The 15943-nt window shown below is 36.0% G+C and overlaps 1 protein-coding gene across 1 annotated transcript in view; it reads left to right on the top strand.

The window, feature by feature from the left end:
• GPC5 (glypican 5) overlaps window positions 1-12755 on the top strand; it is a 680232-nt gene extending 667477 nt beyond the window's left edge. The window contains exon 7 of the mRNA XM_080798656.1: window positions 11236-12755. Coding sequence (XP_080654782.1) covers window positions 11236-11436 — 201 coding nt within the window. The 3' untranslated portion in view covers window positions 11437-12755. The remainder of the gene's footprint in view (window positions 1-11235) is intronic.
• The last annotated feature ends 3188 nt before the right edge of the window (window positions 12756-15943 follow it).

Raw genomic sequence — 15943 nt, 5'->3', positions numbered from 1 at the left:
TCTATTGCTGATGGAAATTTAAACGTTAACAACCGTATTGAAAATCTGTTTTGGCAATGCTTATTAAAGATAAACATTGGGGCACCTGGGTGTCTCAGTCATTAAGCATCTGCCTTTGGCTCAGGTCATGATCCCAGAGTCCTGGGATTTAACCCTGCATCAGGGTCCCTGCTCAGCAGGAAGCCTGCTTCTCCCTCTCTCACTCCCCCTGTTTATGTTCCCTCCCTTGCTGTGTCTCGCTCTGTCAAATAAATAAATAAATAAATAAAATCTTTTTAAAAAGATAAATATTAATATGCCCTATGTCTTAACAATTCCACTCCTAAGTATATATACTCAAGGTCAATGAATGCTTAAGCCATTCCAAAAACATGTAAATACTCAATGTACATTACTTATCATAGCCCCAAATTGAAAACAGATGAATTGTTCGTGCTAAATAAATAAATTGCGGTATATTCATAAAATGGAGTACCTATATTGTAATTAACAGGGTTCAGGAAGTGCAACCTCAAAATATGGCATCATGGCATATTGACTATTCGAGCTGAAGAAATTTGAGAAAGGGCAGGTGCAGAAAGGATTTTCCTACTTCCTTTGAAGCAGATCTCACATAAGAGCTGCTTTCCCTATACCAGAGGTAAGGAGTAACCTTATCTCCAAAGACTAGGCATACCACCCAGGGAAATCTGAGTGAACAAGCCTTGCTTTTTCCCCACTTAGCTCATATCCTCTTTTGTCCTATCCCATTTTCCCATGATTTTCTGCTCTTCATCAAACCTAGCACTAGAATACTCAGGTGTAACTGCTTTTTCCTAATGAAGGCTCCTGGGTCATGTAAAACTTACATTAAATTAATCCGTATGCTTCTCTCTTTTTAGTCTGTCTTCTGTTACAGGGGTTGTAGTTGAGGACTTAAAAGGGTAGAAAGAAAGGATACTTTTTCACCCCTACACAGTAATAAAGAGTGAAATATTCACATGAACAATAATATAATAAATGTTTAAAACATGATGTTAAATATAAAGTCATATGTGAAAACATATATACTGCATGATACTTCTTTTATGAAATTCATTAACAGGCAAATGAATCTATGTAAGTAGGGGTCAGAATAGGAGTTACCTTTTGATGGTGGATTTCTGGGGTGCTTATAATGTAATATATTCTAATTTGAATTTTTTGTGTGTGTGCATACCTATGCAAAAACTCACTGACCTGTATATTCAAGATCTCTATACTATTTCAATAAATTATACAGTAATATTGAGAAGGAGGAAATAAGTAAAAAAATAAAGATAGTTTCGTTGAACATTGATACCCACCTGTATGATCTAACGATTCCACCTTTAGGCATATACCCAACAGCTAGGACTGCTTTTTTTTTTTTTTTTAAACACCAAAAGACATTTACCAGATTTACACAACAACTGTATTTTTACATCTAGACACTCAAAATAGTACGATTGTCCACCAACAGAATGGGAAATGAAGTTACGGTTCACTGACAACGACAGAATAAAATTGAGTAATTAAAAAGAATGAATTTCTGCTACATCTGGAAGATCACAGACATGCTTACGTTCATATAAACTTCCTCAAAAAATGAGTCTGTGGTGGAGGAAGTCAGAATTGTGTGACCCTGGGGAGAAGAAAATGAGGCATAACGGAGGGTCCTGAAATGCTGGTAATGTTCTGTATCCTGAGGATGGTGGTCACGTAGCCGAGCCTGTGCCGAAAAATCCTTGAAGTTTTACATTTTGATTTTTGCTCTACTTAGTGTGTATCTTTGTATTGATTTGTGAGGGTTATTCTAACAAGATACCACAAATAGTGGCTTAACAACAACAGACCTATTGTGTCAGAGTTCAGGAGGCTGGGAGTCTGATGTTGAAGAGTCAGGAATGGGGTTCGCTCTGAGGGCTGTGGATCTGTTTGGGGCTCTGTCCGAGCTTCTGCTGGTTTGCTGGCAATCTAGGTGGCATCTCTGGCTCCTAGGTGCATCCCCCTGCTGTCTTCACGTGCATTCTCCTGCTGTCTGTGTCTCCTGAAGACTGTGTGAAGACATAGTCTTCACTCTGTTCATGTCTGGCCCTGGGTCCAAATGTCCCCTTTTTATAAGGACACGAATCATACTGGATTAGCGCCCACCCTCATGATCTCATTCTAACGTCATTGCCTCTGTAAAGAAACTTTTCAAATAAAGTCCTGTTCAGAGGTTATTGGGTTTAGGACTTCAAAATAGATTTTTGTAGAAACAGAAATCAGCCTAGAAGAAACATATACTTTTTAAATATACTTTTTTAATACTCTACTCTGTACTTTTTTATACATATACTTTTTTATACTCTACTTTTTAAAAAAAATCAATTTTTTTTGTTTGTTTAAAACATACATTTAAATTGTTAACAGGAGAATTTAGCCTAGAATCCCAAACACCTGCCTTTCTTCTCCCCAAGACAACCACAACCTTAAATTTTACTAATTTTCTCAAATTATTTCTAGAATATTTGCAAAATCACATTTCCTTAATCCTCATGTGGCGTATCTTTGTCCGTATTTTTATAGTTTATGTAAAGAGAGCTAGATTAAGGGAATTTCACTGCAAAGGTGAAAATCAGAATGACATTTGTGAAGCTCTAACTGTTGTTACCATCTGGCATACACAAGGGTGTCATACTAAATGAGATCAGAATGAGCTCCTTGGAAGTAAACCTTTAATAGACCGGGGAACTTCAGAGGAATCTTCCCTAGAATGTTTTAATAGAGCATTTGAGGATGAGATCTGCACAGCTGGCCAGTGAAGGTAATCTAGATTAGTTGCCAAAACCAGGTTTTAAATGAATTTGCCATCCGTCACAGTTCTTTCAAAAAAGCAATGGACATTTTGACGAATTAACAAATAAAAGTCTTTTCTGATCTGGAGCTCTTAGACTTGGCCATGTTTCCCAATTAAAGTTCTCCTTCCTCCTTCCTTCCCTCTTTCCCTCCTTTCCTTCTTTCCTTCCTTTAATTTTTTTTTCCTTTGCTGTTTCTCATGACATCAGTCTTACAAAGATCAGTCATTAAAGACAGTGGCAATAGCACGATTCAGTGGAATGGCATAAGTTATATAATCCTGTTGGAAATATACTAAGACAATAAAATGAAGTGGCAAGGGAAAATCTAAATAAGTGGAAAATGCTAATTCCCATGTTCTATGCAGAAAGGACATGGTCTTTCTGTCAGCAGAGATAACTGAGTTGCTGACACCATCGATCCTTTTCTTTATGACTCAACTGAGAAAAAAGCAAAATTTAGCAGACGAATTGAGGAAAGAAAACCACTCAGGAACACGTGTAAAATTAATAGTCTATCATTAACTAGCACATGCATGTAAAGTTAAAACTGCCTTCATAGTCTGGGTCCCGCTTCCCTTCTAGAGAGTGTGGTTGATTCCTGAGCTGTCCGTTATCCAGGATTCCTCTTTCATCCATTCATCCATCAGGTTTTGGGATACTCTCCCTTGTTTGCTCAGGAGGAGCAGATGTTCAGTTTTGTTCTGTCTTTGATTTTGGAAATTTGGTGGTTGTACCCTGTAGTGTCCGGGAAGCTGGTATGGGATAACGAGGCAAATGGCTAGGCACGTTCTGAGCAGTAAGTGACTAGTAGCTGTACTTGCTGTGATACCCGAAGCGGGCAGAGGCAGTTTCCTGAGGCCATCTGGGCTCAAATGACTGTGCATTTGGGGCAAATATACGTGAAGGTCTGTGTCACCTGGGTAGGAATTTAAATATTTCTCACCCATACGAAGACCTAGTTACAGAGATACAGGGTTTCGGCATGTTAACAAATTGCTTCCCAATAATATACCACATCATGAATAATACAAATTTACTCTTCACCCAAGAAAAGTGAAAAAATGAGACTATTTAATATCTGATTCTTCTGGTTTAGGATGCCCTTTAATTTTAATCATAGACTCACCTGTAACAGCTAGAAATCTGGATGGTTTCTGTCCTACAACATGTGCGAGTGACAATATGGAGTGTAATTTTTTCTGTGTAAGTGGCTACTCAATAATGATTTAGAAAATTAATAAATTAGGTGGGATGTTGGATAGTAACATCAAGAAAATAATTCTCACCTTTTTTGGGGCTTGGGGGGGATATAAATGTTATGCCTCATGAAATGTCTGACTTCAAGAAACTTGCATTACACATCTACTTATTTCATTGAACATCTAGCACGTTTTCAGTTTACTTACCAGTCGCAATCTCCTCCTCCCCTTCTCCCATTCTCCTGCTACAGGGTCCTTACATACTCACTGCTTGTCACAAAGTGTCCTCGTTTCTTCCCTATTGCGGCTATGATCTGTGTCTGTCCAGCTAACTCAGCATGGACATTTTGGTAGAAGGCTCTGGTGTTTTGATGAAAGACTCCAACTGTTAACTCTGATGTTGTCTTGTAAGAAAGGTGTTTTGCTTTTTCACCAATTCTTTCCAGATCCTGACAGTGTTTTCACGCAGATGTTTCACAAAAGGCACTTAAGAATCACTAACGTTTGGCGTGCACACTTCTGTTTTGGGGGAAAAGTGCCCCCCCCCAATTCTTTGAGTTATTTTTGAGGCTGTGTTTGTACCCCTACTTCCATTTTATTCCTGCACTTACTCATTAATTTTTAGTTTAAACTCTGCTGTGAAGTCAAATGTAGAGTTTGGAGTGCAACACACATTAATTATAAACATACCTGGTCACTTTGGTACAACAGCTCTAAAGTGGAACCAGCCATTTTTTGAATTGAAGGTAAGCACAGTGGAAAGGAGACATACAGAATTTTCATACAGAAACAAGGAAAAAAGGATTTTTTTTTTTTGCAGCATTAGAAGCCAGATAGTGAATGTAGTAGGCCTTTTCTAAGTTCAGTATTCTATTTACAAAATCACAAGACTTTTATAAATTGCCAGACTGCCTTGCATAAACTAAATGCCAACAGGACAGTGACCTTTCAAATTACTGGTGCAACAGAAGCCGAGATCAGAAAGCTCAAACTTAAAGCAAACACTGACAAGAAACCCTACAGAAATGACTTCTGTGTCTGGTCAACGTAACATAACATGACATATTGTAAAATGTGTTTGGCTTTTTGGGTAGAATAGTCTGTTACGGTTTCAATGGTTTTGAAAATATGAATCTGGAGATTTGTGGTTATGTTACCTGAACCTAAAATATTTTTTTTTATATTTGAAAGAGGAAGAGTGGGAAATTTTGGTATAAAAAGATTTATAAAATATGACTGTAATAGTGTTAGTAAAGGAGGTGATAAAGAAAGGATGGGAAGGGTGAGGCACTAGATAGGAGTGAAATTGGAAGTTTGGGGCAAGGGAAATTAAATTGCAGAAAAGAGAGCATATTATATAATGCATTTTTTTTAAAGTTCTCATTTGAAATATGCAACAGAGATAACTTTAAAAATACATCATGAGGAATTTTGAATCAGATTTCCAATTTTAAAATGTTATGAGCTTCCGTTGTTTTCCTATTTCCCATACGTTTCTCTGTAAGTTTCACTTAAACTGCATGAAAGTGCAGATACCAACTGCTTTATAATAAAATTAAATTCATATATATGTATTTTTTGCATGTATATATTCAAAGAGATTTTTTCAGTCTGTACTTAAAATGGATCTTTAGAGATGTCTTATTAATGATGAAGTGGAAGTATAATTGTAATTTTTTTTCTGTATCTTCAGTTCTCTGGCTTGAAATTTTTCTGTCAACATTTATTTTTCACCCTGAATATTCTACATCATAAAACAGCAGATTTTACTCTGTCTGCGTTTGAATAGATGACTAGGGGCACGTATCTGATGACTAATACTTTCTAAATACATATGTACTTCTTGTATATCTGTGTAAATGGTTGTATGGGGATGGGGGAAATATTTTAGAGATGCATCACTGCCTGTAGGATTTTGAGGCACATTCAGTTGCTTTCACATTTGGAAATTTTTGACAAATACGTTTCTCTTTCACAGCAAACATGTTGTGTATGTGAGCCATCTCTAGCCAGATTTTATTGTAAGTGTTTGAAAGGATATTGCAACTGTGGGATATTGCCAGACCGTTAGTAAAAAGCAAATTGAGTCTATTGAGAGATTAATTCACCAGCTGAAAGAAATACATTTGCCTTAGAGTCATCAGATATTCTACCCACCGAACTCATCCTCCAAGATAGCATACCTAATGAGCTTCCTAAACCAATTAAACAGAAGCAGGAAGCATCAGTCATCAGCACTGACTATTTTCAGCTAATCAGCTGACTGCACAAACCACATGGCATTGAGGTAAGGGGAACACCCTAAAAGTTGTGGGTTTTTTCACTGTCCTGACTTTATTTTTCAGTTTTATGGATGCAGCGTCTTGCAGGGGACACTGTAAATGACTAGAGTGCCTTACGCTATATGAAGTGCTTTCCCTTGCATTCAGTAGAATAAAATAAGTTTTAATGGGCTTAAGTGATTTGCTTAAAGGCACACAATTAGTGTATGTGTGGGACTCAAAATCATGCCCTTTCCTCTGTTGTAAGTGTTCTATAAATATTATGTATCGATCGACTTTCTACCTTTCATGACTAGGGAATAGGTTCAGGGGTTCAAATGCCACATCTTTACAATTGGGCAGACTCAGAGCCAAGACAGGATGAGGATGAAGGGAAATACGTTTACCCCTGCATGGGTTCCCTTTTTCAAAGACAGAATCGGGGTACCGGTATCAGCTCCTACTGCTTATAATGGTAATAATGATCTAAATAACTAACCATTACTTGAGCACTCACAATATGTTAGCACTTTATTAAGTCCAAATAATAGTCTCAAAGCCTTCCACATTGATCTTCTTTTAAAGATGCAGAGAATGTAGACCCAGAGAAGTAATGTTAACTTTTTCAATGTTGTAAATTTTGAAAAATGCTTATAACACGTTCTGTATTTTATGAGTAAATGGGATGACTATCTGTGGATGTGATGAAGAGAGATTTGATGCAGTGTGTGTGGCATGAGTGTATCTACTGTAACATGACTGATTTTCATATGCTATTTATAAAAAGTGGCTTTATGATCATTCTGTGTGGTCATCTTATTTGTGGGTGTTGCCTTAAGTGGGCACATGAGGAAATTATTTTGTTTTACTTAAAGACATGTGGGAGAAGGCTCCTCTTTGACAGAAGAGAAGCCTATGTATATTTTTCAAAAGTGACTTAAGAATAGCATGAGAAATAACACTTGCCCGTGGAGGCGGGGCCAACAGAGCACTGGGGGAGTGATTTACATGCTGCCTCCCAGGCATTAGAGAGGGAGGGGATTGTAAAGAGCTGATTCCCTGGGAAAGAACCAGGATGATTTCATTGCGTGGCGACCCAAATCGTAAAGTTAAAGTTCCCTGCCTACTCTAGAAAAAAATGAATATTTTATATACATAATTTTTGACACTAGATTCCTATTCCTAGATATTCATTTAAAAAGGTAATTGGAATACCCTTATGTTTGTTGATGGCAAACATAAATATCTTGGGGAAGTATTTCTTGGCATAATCCTTCAATGTTAATTTTCTGTTTAAACAACTTTTTAGATGCTTCCAGGAGCCCAGGAATGAGATTAATGTCTTTTTAAGATTAAAAGGAAAAATAAGTTAGGAAGATCACAATATTAAAACTTTAGTCTGTTTTTCTTTTCCTGATTTTCACATTATTTCCTTTATATTAATTTTACCTTATTGCATATTCATGAAGACTGACTGAAATAAGAACTATATATTGAGAACTTTTCAAGAACTAAGGCTATGTCTTCTCCTTTGATGTGAATTATAGCCTTCAAAATATATATGTGTTGTATAATATGTACCCAATTCATGTCATTGAATAAATAAGTAAATTCATCCCACCAGTCAATAAGCATGAATCCAAAAACTGTTCTAGAATATCATAGCCTCTGAAGACTAGAGTAAAAGTGAAGACACTTTACTAAGTTAGATCTAAAGGACATGGAAGACAGAGTAATTAATAAATTATTTTCAAATTTCAAATGAATCAAAACTTATTTATTTAACATCTGTAATATAGAAATCCCTTTAGTTCATGATTGGGAGTATAAAAATGATGAAATTGGGGTCTCATATTTTGGAGATTAGCCATTAATCAGGAAGGCATGGCGTATGCTCAGGAAACTTAATTAAGTGCCCATGAATGGGACACATAGATGTAAAAGATCCAAGAAATAGATATGGAGTGGGAAAAGAGTTATTTGAGTTTGAACTTGAGGGTTAGGTGTAATATGATGAGTTGAAATAGAAGAAAGGGGGATTCTATATAGAGGGAAAATGAGAGTTGGAAGTAAGAAGAGTATAAAACAAGCACAAACAAAATTGAAGACCTACAAATTCACACAATTTCCCTGTGGAAAGCAAACTGACTGCTGTGGGGCAGGACTTGGGTGCCAATGGACTGTATTTAGACATAATTAACAGAAACAAAGACAAAATTTTGCAGCAAAAATTTGAACTTCATTTTCTAGACCTCATATCCAAATGCGTGTCTATAGGTGTTGCGTGAAAGGAGGAGGTAATTTGCGTATGTAAATTTAGAAAATGTGAGGCAAGGCTCAACTCTCCAACAGGATGGCTTGCTGTGAGCTTTCTCAGGAGCCTCCAGTTTGTGGATATCAAGAAGGGACCACCGTAGAATTTCACAGACATTTTACTATAGGATCACTTTCTGTGATTTGTCCATCTGTAGTCTGATTTCTCCTCTGGACACATGTTGGGAATGAAGAGTTTTTGACAGTTAAGGGTCACAGGGAGCATTAAGGAAGAGAAAGGATGTGGTGAAAGCACTGATATGGGGAATATAATATGGTGGTAGTAGGTGGAGAGACTGATGTCCCTTGCAATAAAGGGTTGAGAAGTTGTAATGATACATGGAGAGTGGAGATGAAAGTTTATTTTAAGATACGAAGCAGTAGAGTACATTTTTAGATCCAGTTACTGCTTAGAGATGAAGTATTATAACAAGAGCTGAAGATAAAGACTTGGGTGTGATTTGTGTACAGGTGAGAGCACAGTCTGTTAGGATGGGTTCCCAGAAAGAGACGACAAAGGAAGAACAGAGGTTTCCACTCTTCATGGAAACATTTATCTTTATTTTCTTGGAAGTGTGAGGAGAAAGATGATCAAGGTAAGAGAAAATAAGAATAGTTTAGTCCAAAAAAGTGGGATTTGAGTAAGGATCTTGCTGTGAAAAGCTGGGTTTTGTTGTTTAGAAATGTATTGGGGATTTTTGCAAGATAAATTTTACAATAATTGTGGGAATGATAATGAACATTTGTGGAAGTGTGGTGATTGAGAAGTAAGAAAATGAACCTTGTAAGGCAGAACTTTCATGAAGAGGACACAGACACTGACCCTATTAGAGGGAGACGGTATTATTGGGAACCTGGAAGTATGGGTCAGATGGAATTTTGAATACTTTTGATGAGTTGATAAAAGAAATGATGATTACATCACATGTTCATGGGCTTGAAAAACAGTGAAAGGTACTGTAAAAAGCCAGAGAAAATGAAAAGTAAAAAAAAGGTAAAATCTGATAGCTTGTTTCCCAGAAGTATGGTCTTCTCAGTGAGGTGGTGTCTTATGGAATATTAAACTCTTGTTTGGAGGAATAAGCTAGAGAATCAGGGGAGACCCCTTTTTAAATTTAATACCTAGTAACACATTTAGGAAATGACAGTAAATAGAAATAAGTTCTGACCAGAATTATAAAATTATTGTCAAATTGTTTCACCATTTCATTTTTGTTAGAAAATTAACCTTGAAGAATTGTAATATTTTGGGGGCACTGGGTGGCTCAGTTGGTTCAGCATCTGTCTTTTGCTCAGGTTAGGATCTCCAGATCCTGGGATCGAGCCCCACATCGGGCTCCCTGCTCAGTGTTCTCTGTCTCTCTCAAATAAAAAAATAAAATAAAATAAAATATTTAAATTTTTTTTAATTAAAAAAAGAATATAATATTTCATTATTTTTGACATAATGTTAGTTTTTATTTTGAAAGCTTATAAATTGTCAAGGTCCAGTTGCTTTGATGTAAGTGTTCTTTAAATGCTAAACATGTTCATCTTAGATGTCCCGAGGATATTTCAACCTATGTTTATCAGTTTGAAATATTATCCTTGGGTTGTGTGTATCATTATTGTCTGCTAAACAATACTACTGTCTAGAAAACCTCTTAGAAGTAACCATCCTGATATTTCATAAAGTGCCCTGAAAATTTAAATGCCCGCTAAGTATTCGCCAGGGGTACATTTCATTCATAATATAGCAGAACCCTCTAGTGCTCATGCTTGGTCATGTGCTCTCCAAAACTGCCTTATGGGGGTATATGTCATCTATTGAATAATTTTACTTAGATTTAGCTTTAAGTAAAATATTCTATTATTCATAACATCACCTTCTTGAAAAGGGGTTCAGGCATTTCCAATATTATTCAAAAATATTACCAGCGCTCTTATGCTGTAGGGGAAAATGACTATTCCTTCTATTTTGCTCATATAAGTAAATGAAATGCTTGAGAGCCGAGAACCAAGAATTTGGTTAAATTTCATAAGTGATTTGTAGAAATGGAAGTAGGATCTATGTCTTTTGCTCTAAGGTTCAATTCTGTGCCAGAGGCAGTGGACAATGCATTTGATCCAAGAAAGTTTAAAGCTATAAATATAGATGTCCAAAATTCTGCATTCTTTTAATGGAAACTTTTCTTGAAGAATTTTACTCTTTTTTGAGAAATTTTGGGTACTTGGTTTACAACACCGCACAACAGTATCAGCCAATACACTGCAAAGGGAGTTGTGTTGCCCTGACGTTTGGTTTACCGTGCTTAAACTTGTTAATTCAGAGCAAAAGGAGTCTCCAGGCAAACTCTCTAGGAGCAAGAAGACTGGTTTATTCTCTTTCCAAAGCCTCAGCCCAAGCTTGATCACTGATTTCATAAGCAGATTGTAGATCTTCATAGCTATAAGAACTTGCCCATTATTTACGATGCTTTTGGTAGTTTTAATTTTTATTACAGACTTGATTTGGTCAGGTGTTCTCATCAAAATAGTAGATCCACATAAGAAAATGATTCTAATTTCCACATATGTTTCTGAGTAGCTTTCTTAGGTGATTTGAGTTTGCTGTTAATACGTGTTTTTGGTATCCATGTTTAGTTGTTACAGGGTAGGTCACCCAAACCCGACAAGTGGCAGCATCAGACGGGCAGTGGCGGTGGCATGGTTGAACAGGTCAGCGGGGACTGTGATGATGAAGACGGTTGTGGGGGATCAGGAAGTGGAGAAGTCAAGAGGACCCTAAAAATCACAGACTGTAAGTGTGTGGTTCCAACACCACTTCTAAAGAATGAATTTTGAAGTCTAATTTTGAGGATAATTATTAGTATGAATGCAAATGAAGAAAGACAGTGAATTCAGAAGCATGCAAAAGAAATTGGAAATGACAGTGAGCCCGTTTTTAGTTATTCAAGACCTGTATTCTTGGGAGTGTTATTTATTTTTAACTAATGGCTTTAAATGGAAATGGCATTTTTTTTTTTTTCTGTGAAAGATTTGTGAACCACCAGTTCTGAGAATTAAAGTTTTTAAAGTCGGATAATCCTCAGGGCTTGAAATAACGAGCTGGGTGACTATTAAGTGTCTATTGGTAAATAATGTGGAATCAGGATGGGTAAACTCTTCTAAATAATCAAACTCTGCACTTCATTACATTGCATCATTCTATAAGAAATAATCTTACCAGGTTTTCGTCATAGTTGAATTACAAAGAAACTGGTTAAATATAGGGTTATTTATAATGAAAAACTACTTGGATTTAACCTTACCAATTTGTTCTTCTCCAAAACTCTCACCAATCAATCACCCCGTTCCAATTGTCTGGGTTTGAAACCCGTTTCCAGTATTGCTGGACTGGTCGCCCCCACAAAAGTGGAACTTCCGAGTGACAACAACAACAAATCACCAGATGAGTTTGGTTTTCTTTTCTTCATTTTAAAAAATGAAGAATGTTGGTTCGTCCTTGTTACATGCATGCAGATGTTCACATGGGCAAGACAGCCGAAGCTGTCACCTGAGAAAGCCGTGTGCAAGTTCACGGGTCCAAGGGAGCTACCTTTCAGCTCTTCATTTATCTGAGGTCATACCAAAGGTGATTACTTTATAAAGTAATTTGGTGGACCTGTGCAGCCCTATCTGGAGGCTGGTCAGATAGTCTCCCTCTAAATCACAAAGGGCTGTTTGGAACTATTAGACATGTCCTTTCATGACTTTGGTGGGAGAAGAATTCATTTACTTTTCACTTCTTGTAGTAAATTTAGAACACTACACATGCTTCAAACATCAATACTCCATTCTTCCTAGGATCTTGTTTTATAAGGCAAATATATTGGTTAAAGGAATGGAAGCCTCAGAGGTGCAAAATCCAAAGGGCAATTAATATAAAGAAATATGTTTTCCTGTTAGACACAGAAAGTAAATAGATGGGGTTTAGTACATGGCAGCAGCAATGGAACAAAGGGCCACAAAAATTTCTCGATATATTAGGAAATTGCTTTCCTAGTGAAAATTAAGTATCTTCTACTTGTGTAGGAGCAGGTAAGGATATGTGTTTTTGTTATTGGTATTAATTTAGTTTATCAGATTGATTCTTCTGTTTTCTATATTTTGCTGTTTAGGCCAAAACAATAAAAAGGGAAGAAATAGAAAAAGCAAATTAAAGTGTTTTCTAGAAAAGAAATTCTTACTAAGAGTTAAAATGTCCTCCATTGTATTTTAGAATATTGATACTTACCTATTAGGTTAATATTAGTTAATCTTTCTTTTTTTTCATTTTTTCTTGAGTATTTGTATGTATCATAATTTCATTGTCATTTGAATATTAGGGTTTTAAAGAATAAACATTATTATAAAAAAGTTTAGGTTGAAATTTCATCTATAAATTATGTGTGTGTGTAAGTGTAGAATTAGCATTTTTATAGGGATTTTTTCATTCTTGGAGTTATTTATAAGCTCAAGAACTCCTTATATATTAATAGATAACTCTTGTTTTTGTTTGTTTCATAAGAGAAGTGGAGACAGTGGAGGATATTTAACTACTAATAATTTTCACACAAAACCATACTTGTCAAGGTAGCAAGAATGCATTTTTACTTCCTGTTTTCAGTTATTACTGATAGGGACAGGTGTGGTACGAGCAACTATCCATCAGAATTGGAGAGATTTAAGAGATAGATGGTTTTCAGCAACTCCAGGCAAACATTAAAAAAAATCCACGTCTGCTGTAAGTGGGTTGCTTCTCATGTTTCTCAGAGTTTATAGCTGTTGCCTTTCAATTTTTAATAAGTGGTTAGGAAACCACTGTGGATAGTAGGCTGAGATAAACAGGGACAGAGAAAGTAGCAAAGCAGAGGTCACATTTCTATTTTTATAAAACACTATCATATTTTCCTTGTGTTTGACTCATTTGATATATTGCTAAAGCAAGCTAAGACATAGTTTTGGGTGGTCTTAATGACTTAAAACTCATGTGCTCTAGCAAGTTTACCTGGTGTCGTTTGTGTAAGGGACTTGAAAGGCACTATTATTTCTTCTGTACACTGATGTGATTCTTTATTAAAAAAATTGTAAGTAGAATACATTTCAATTGTCACCTCAAAAATGTCTCATTAAAAATAGTTACACATATATGTATGTATGTGTTTATAGCCATATATATATATATGCATATATATATGGAATGATACTAATGTGTTCTGCAAATTTAATTTTGCTCCATTTATGAGAATTTTCAAAGTTGATGAATATTTTACTAATTATCACTTGACCTGATATTCTGTCTGCATTTGTTTGTGTTGATTTCAGAAAAAAGTGCAAAGTTTTACCATCAAAATATTTATATACTTTTTAGGTATGACTTTGTTTTCATCACCAATGGTATCAAATAATTTAACAAATGTTTAGCTCTTAAAACTGATGGCTGTCAGTTTTCAAATGATAGCTGATGTGTTTCTTATAAAAAGCAGCCACCTATACTGTGCAGTGTTTATTCTTGGGAAACTGAAAACACTTTCTTATTTCAGTAAGATGATTTAAAAATCCCAATCTTCTAGAAACTTTATATTTTTTTTATTGTATTGAATTTGGCTCATTTGTAGGTGTGGTTATTTCACTAGTAACCTGGAATTACAGGATATAAATGGCTTTGAACCTTCATTTTGCCTTACCTCTGACACTCACCCTCCTTTCAGGGTTGCTAATTGATTGCACGTTCTAAACACCAGTGGAGAAAAACAAGTTCTGTTCTTTTAACCAGGCAGAGCAAACCTACTGACACTATCATCAATACTTTTTCAACTACTTGACTATTCTCCTAATATCCCCAAATTCTGATAGTTTCAAATGAAAAACAACACAGGCTGTCACAAAACCATTTCATGTATAGTTTTAGAATAATAACACTGCTTGCAATTCTCATGTGATAACATAATTTGAGTTTCCATTTTCAAAAACAAAGACTATGTAACCTGTGACCAAATTCATGTTGATATGGTGGTTTACTCTGGTAACTCAGGCAAAATTAATTTGACCACAATGGATTCAGATACAATACATTCAGGAATAGTAGGGTGATTTTCAGTCTTCCGATGGCCTGAGATAACTTCTATTGTCATAGTCACCATTGCTCCTATAACGTTATATCGTGTGTTTAGCAGTATTTTGTGTGTGTGTGTGTGTTTAGCAGTCTTAAAGATAATTTTAACTGAACAGCTGTAAGTGACAACAAAGATCCCTAAATGTGTATTCAGATGTCTTTTGTCCTGTGGTGCTCTCAGAATGCCTCCGCAGAAGGTTCATTGTGTGGCTCCTTCAGGACTGCCAGCCCTTAGTTTCTTATTTCATGAGCGTCTCTTCCACTTCTCTTTTGTGGGTTTTCATTGTCAACCCAAATGCTAAGAATTTGAAGAATCCAGGACTCAGTTCTCAAATCTTTTGTCATCTCTGTTCTCAATGATTCCGTGTTCCACAAACTGCTAACCACACCCTAAGAAGAGTAGGGATATGTTACCAGCCATTGCCAGCACCCTCCAGTTTATGAAGCATCCCCCTGTGTGTTATCTCAGGAGGTAAGCTTATGAATACTAGAAGTATTCAACACAATGGAGATTGATTTGGAAGTAGAAGGGCAATACTCTGAAATATAAAGTTACTAGAACTGGAAAGAAATTTCGGTTCACCTTCTGTTGCCAAAAGTAAATAGTTTGTATTGGTTTTGGACTTGTCACTTAGTAATTAACCTTAGAGCAGCTTCTAACAAATGCATCTACAGCATGGTACTAACAATGACCTTGGAAGAGAATACTGTATTCCATGTGCATGGTGAAATGAAAATAATATGTTGTTAACCACTGAAGAATAAAGGTTGCTGATTTATTTAGTAATGCAGGATTATAGAGTGAGTGAAAATTGTTGGCTTCCTTAAACTTATTTTCACCGTAAATCACCTTTATTTCAAAATCTCGGGCATAGGGGTCAGGGAGAATTTTTTAAAAAAATTATAAGTGGCATTTTCCTTAGAAAATGCAATCTTTATTTTTCTTTCCAGAATTACTAACACTATGTAATTATTCATTTTGTAGAAATTATTTTATATTATTTGCTGATGATTTTTCTTTCCAACATAAAATACGTCAAACAGATAATGCAGGCATGTATTTGTTTACATTAATAATAGTTCCAAAGGGGGACACCTGGATGGCTTGGTCAGTTAAGTGTCCAACTCATGATTTCTGCTCAGGTCATGATCTCAGGTTCATGGGATCGAGCCCCGCATGGGACTCCATGCTCAGCACAAAGTCAACTTAATATT

This window comes from Martes martes (assembly GCF_963455335.1).
Source record: "Martes martes genome assembly, chromosome: 3".
Lineage (NCBI taxonomy): Eukaryota > Metazoa > Chordata > Mammalia > Carnivora > Mustelidae > Martes > Martes martes.
The sequence above is the reverse complement of the archived record's forward strand: the minus strand, read 5'-3'. Positions and strand labels throughout refer to the sequence as shown.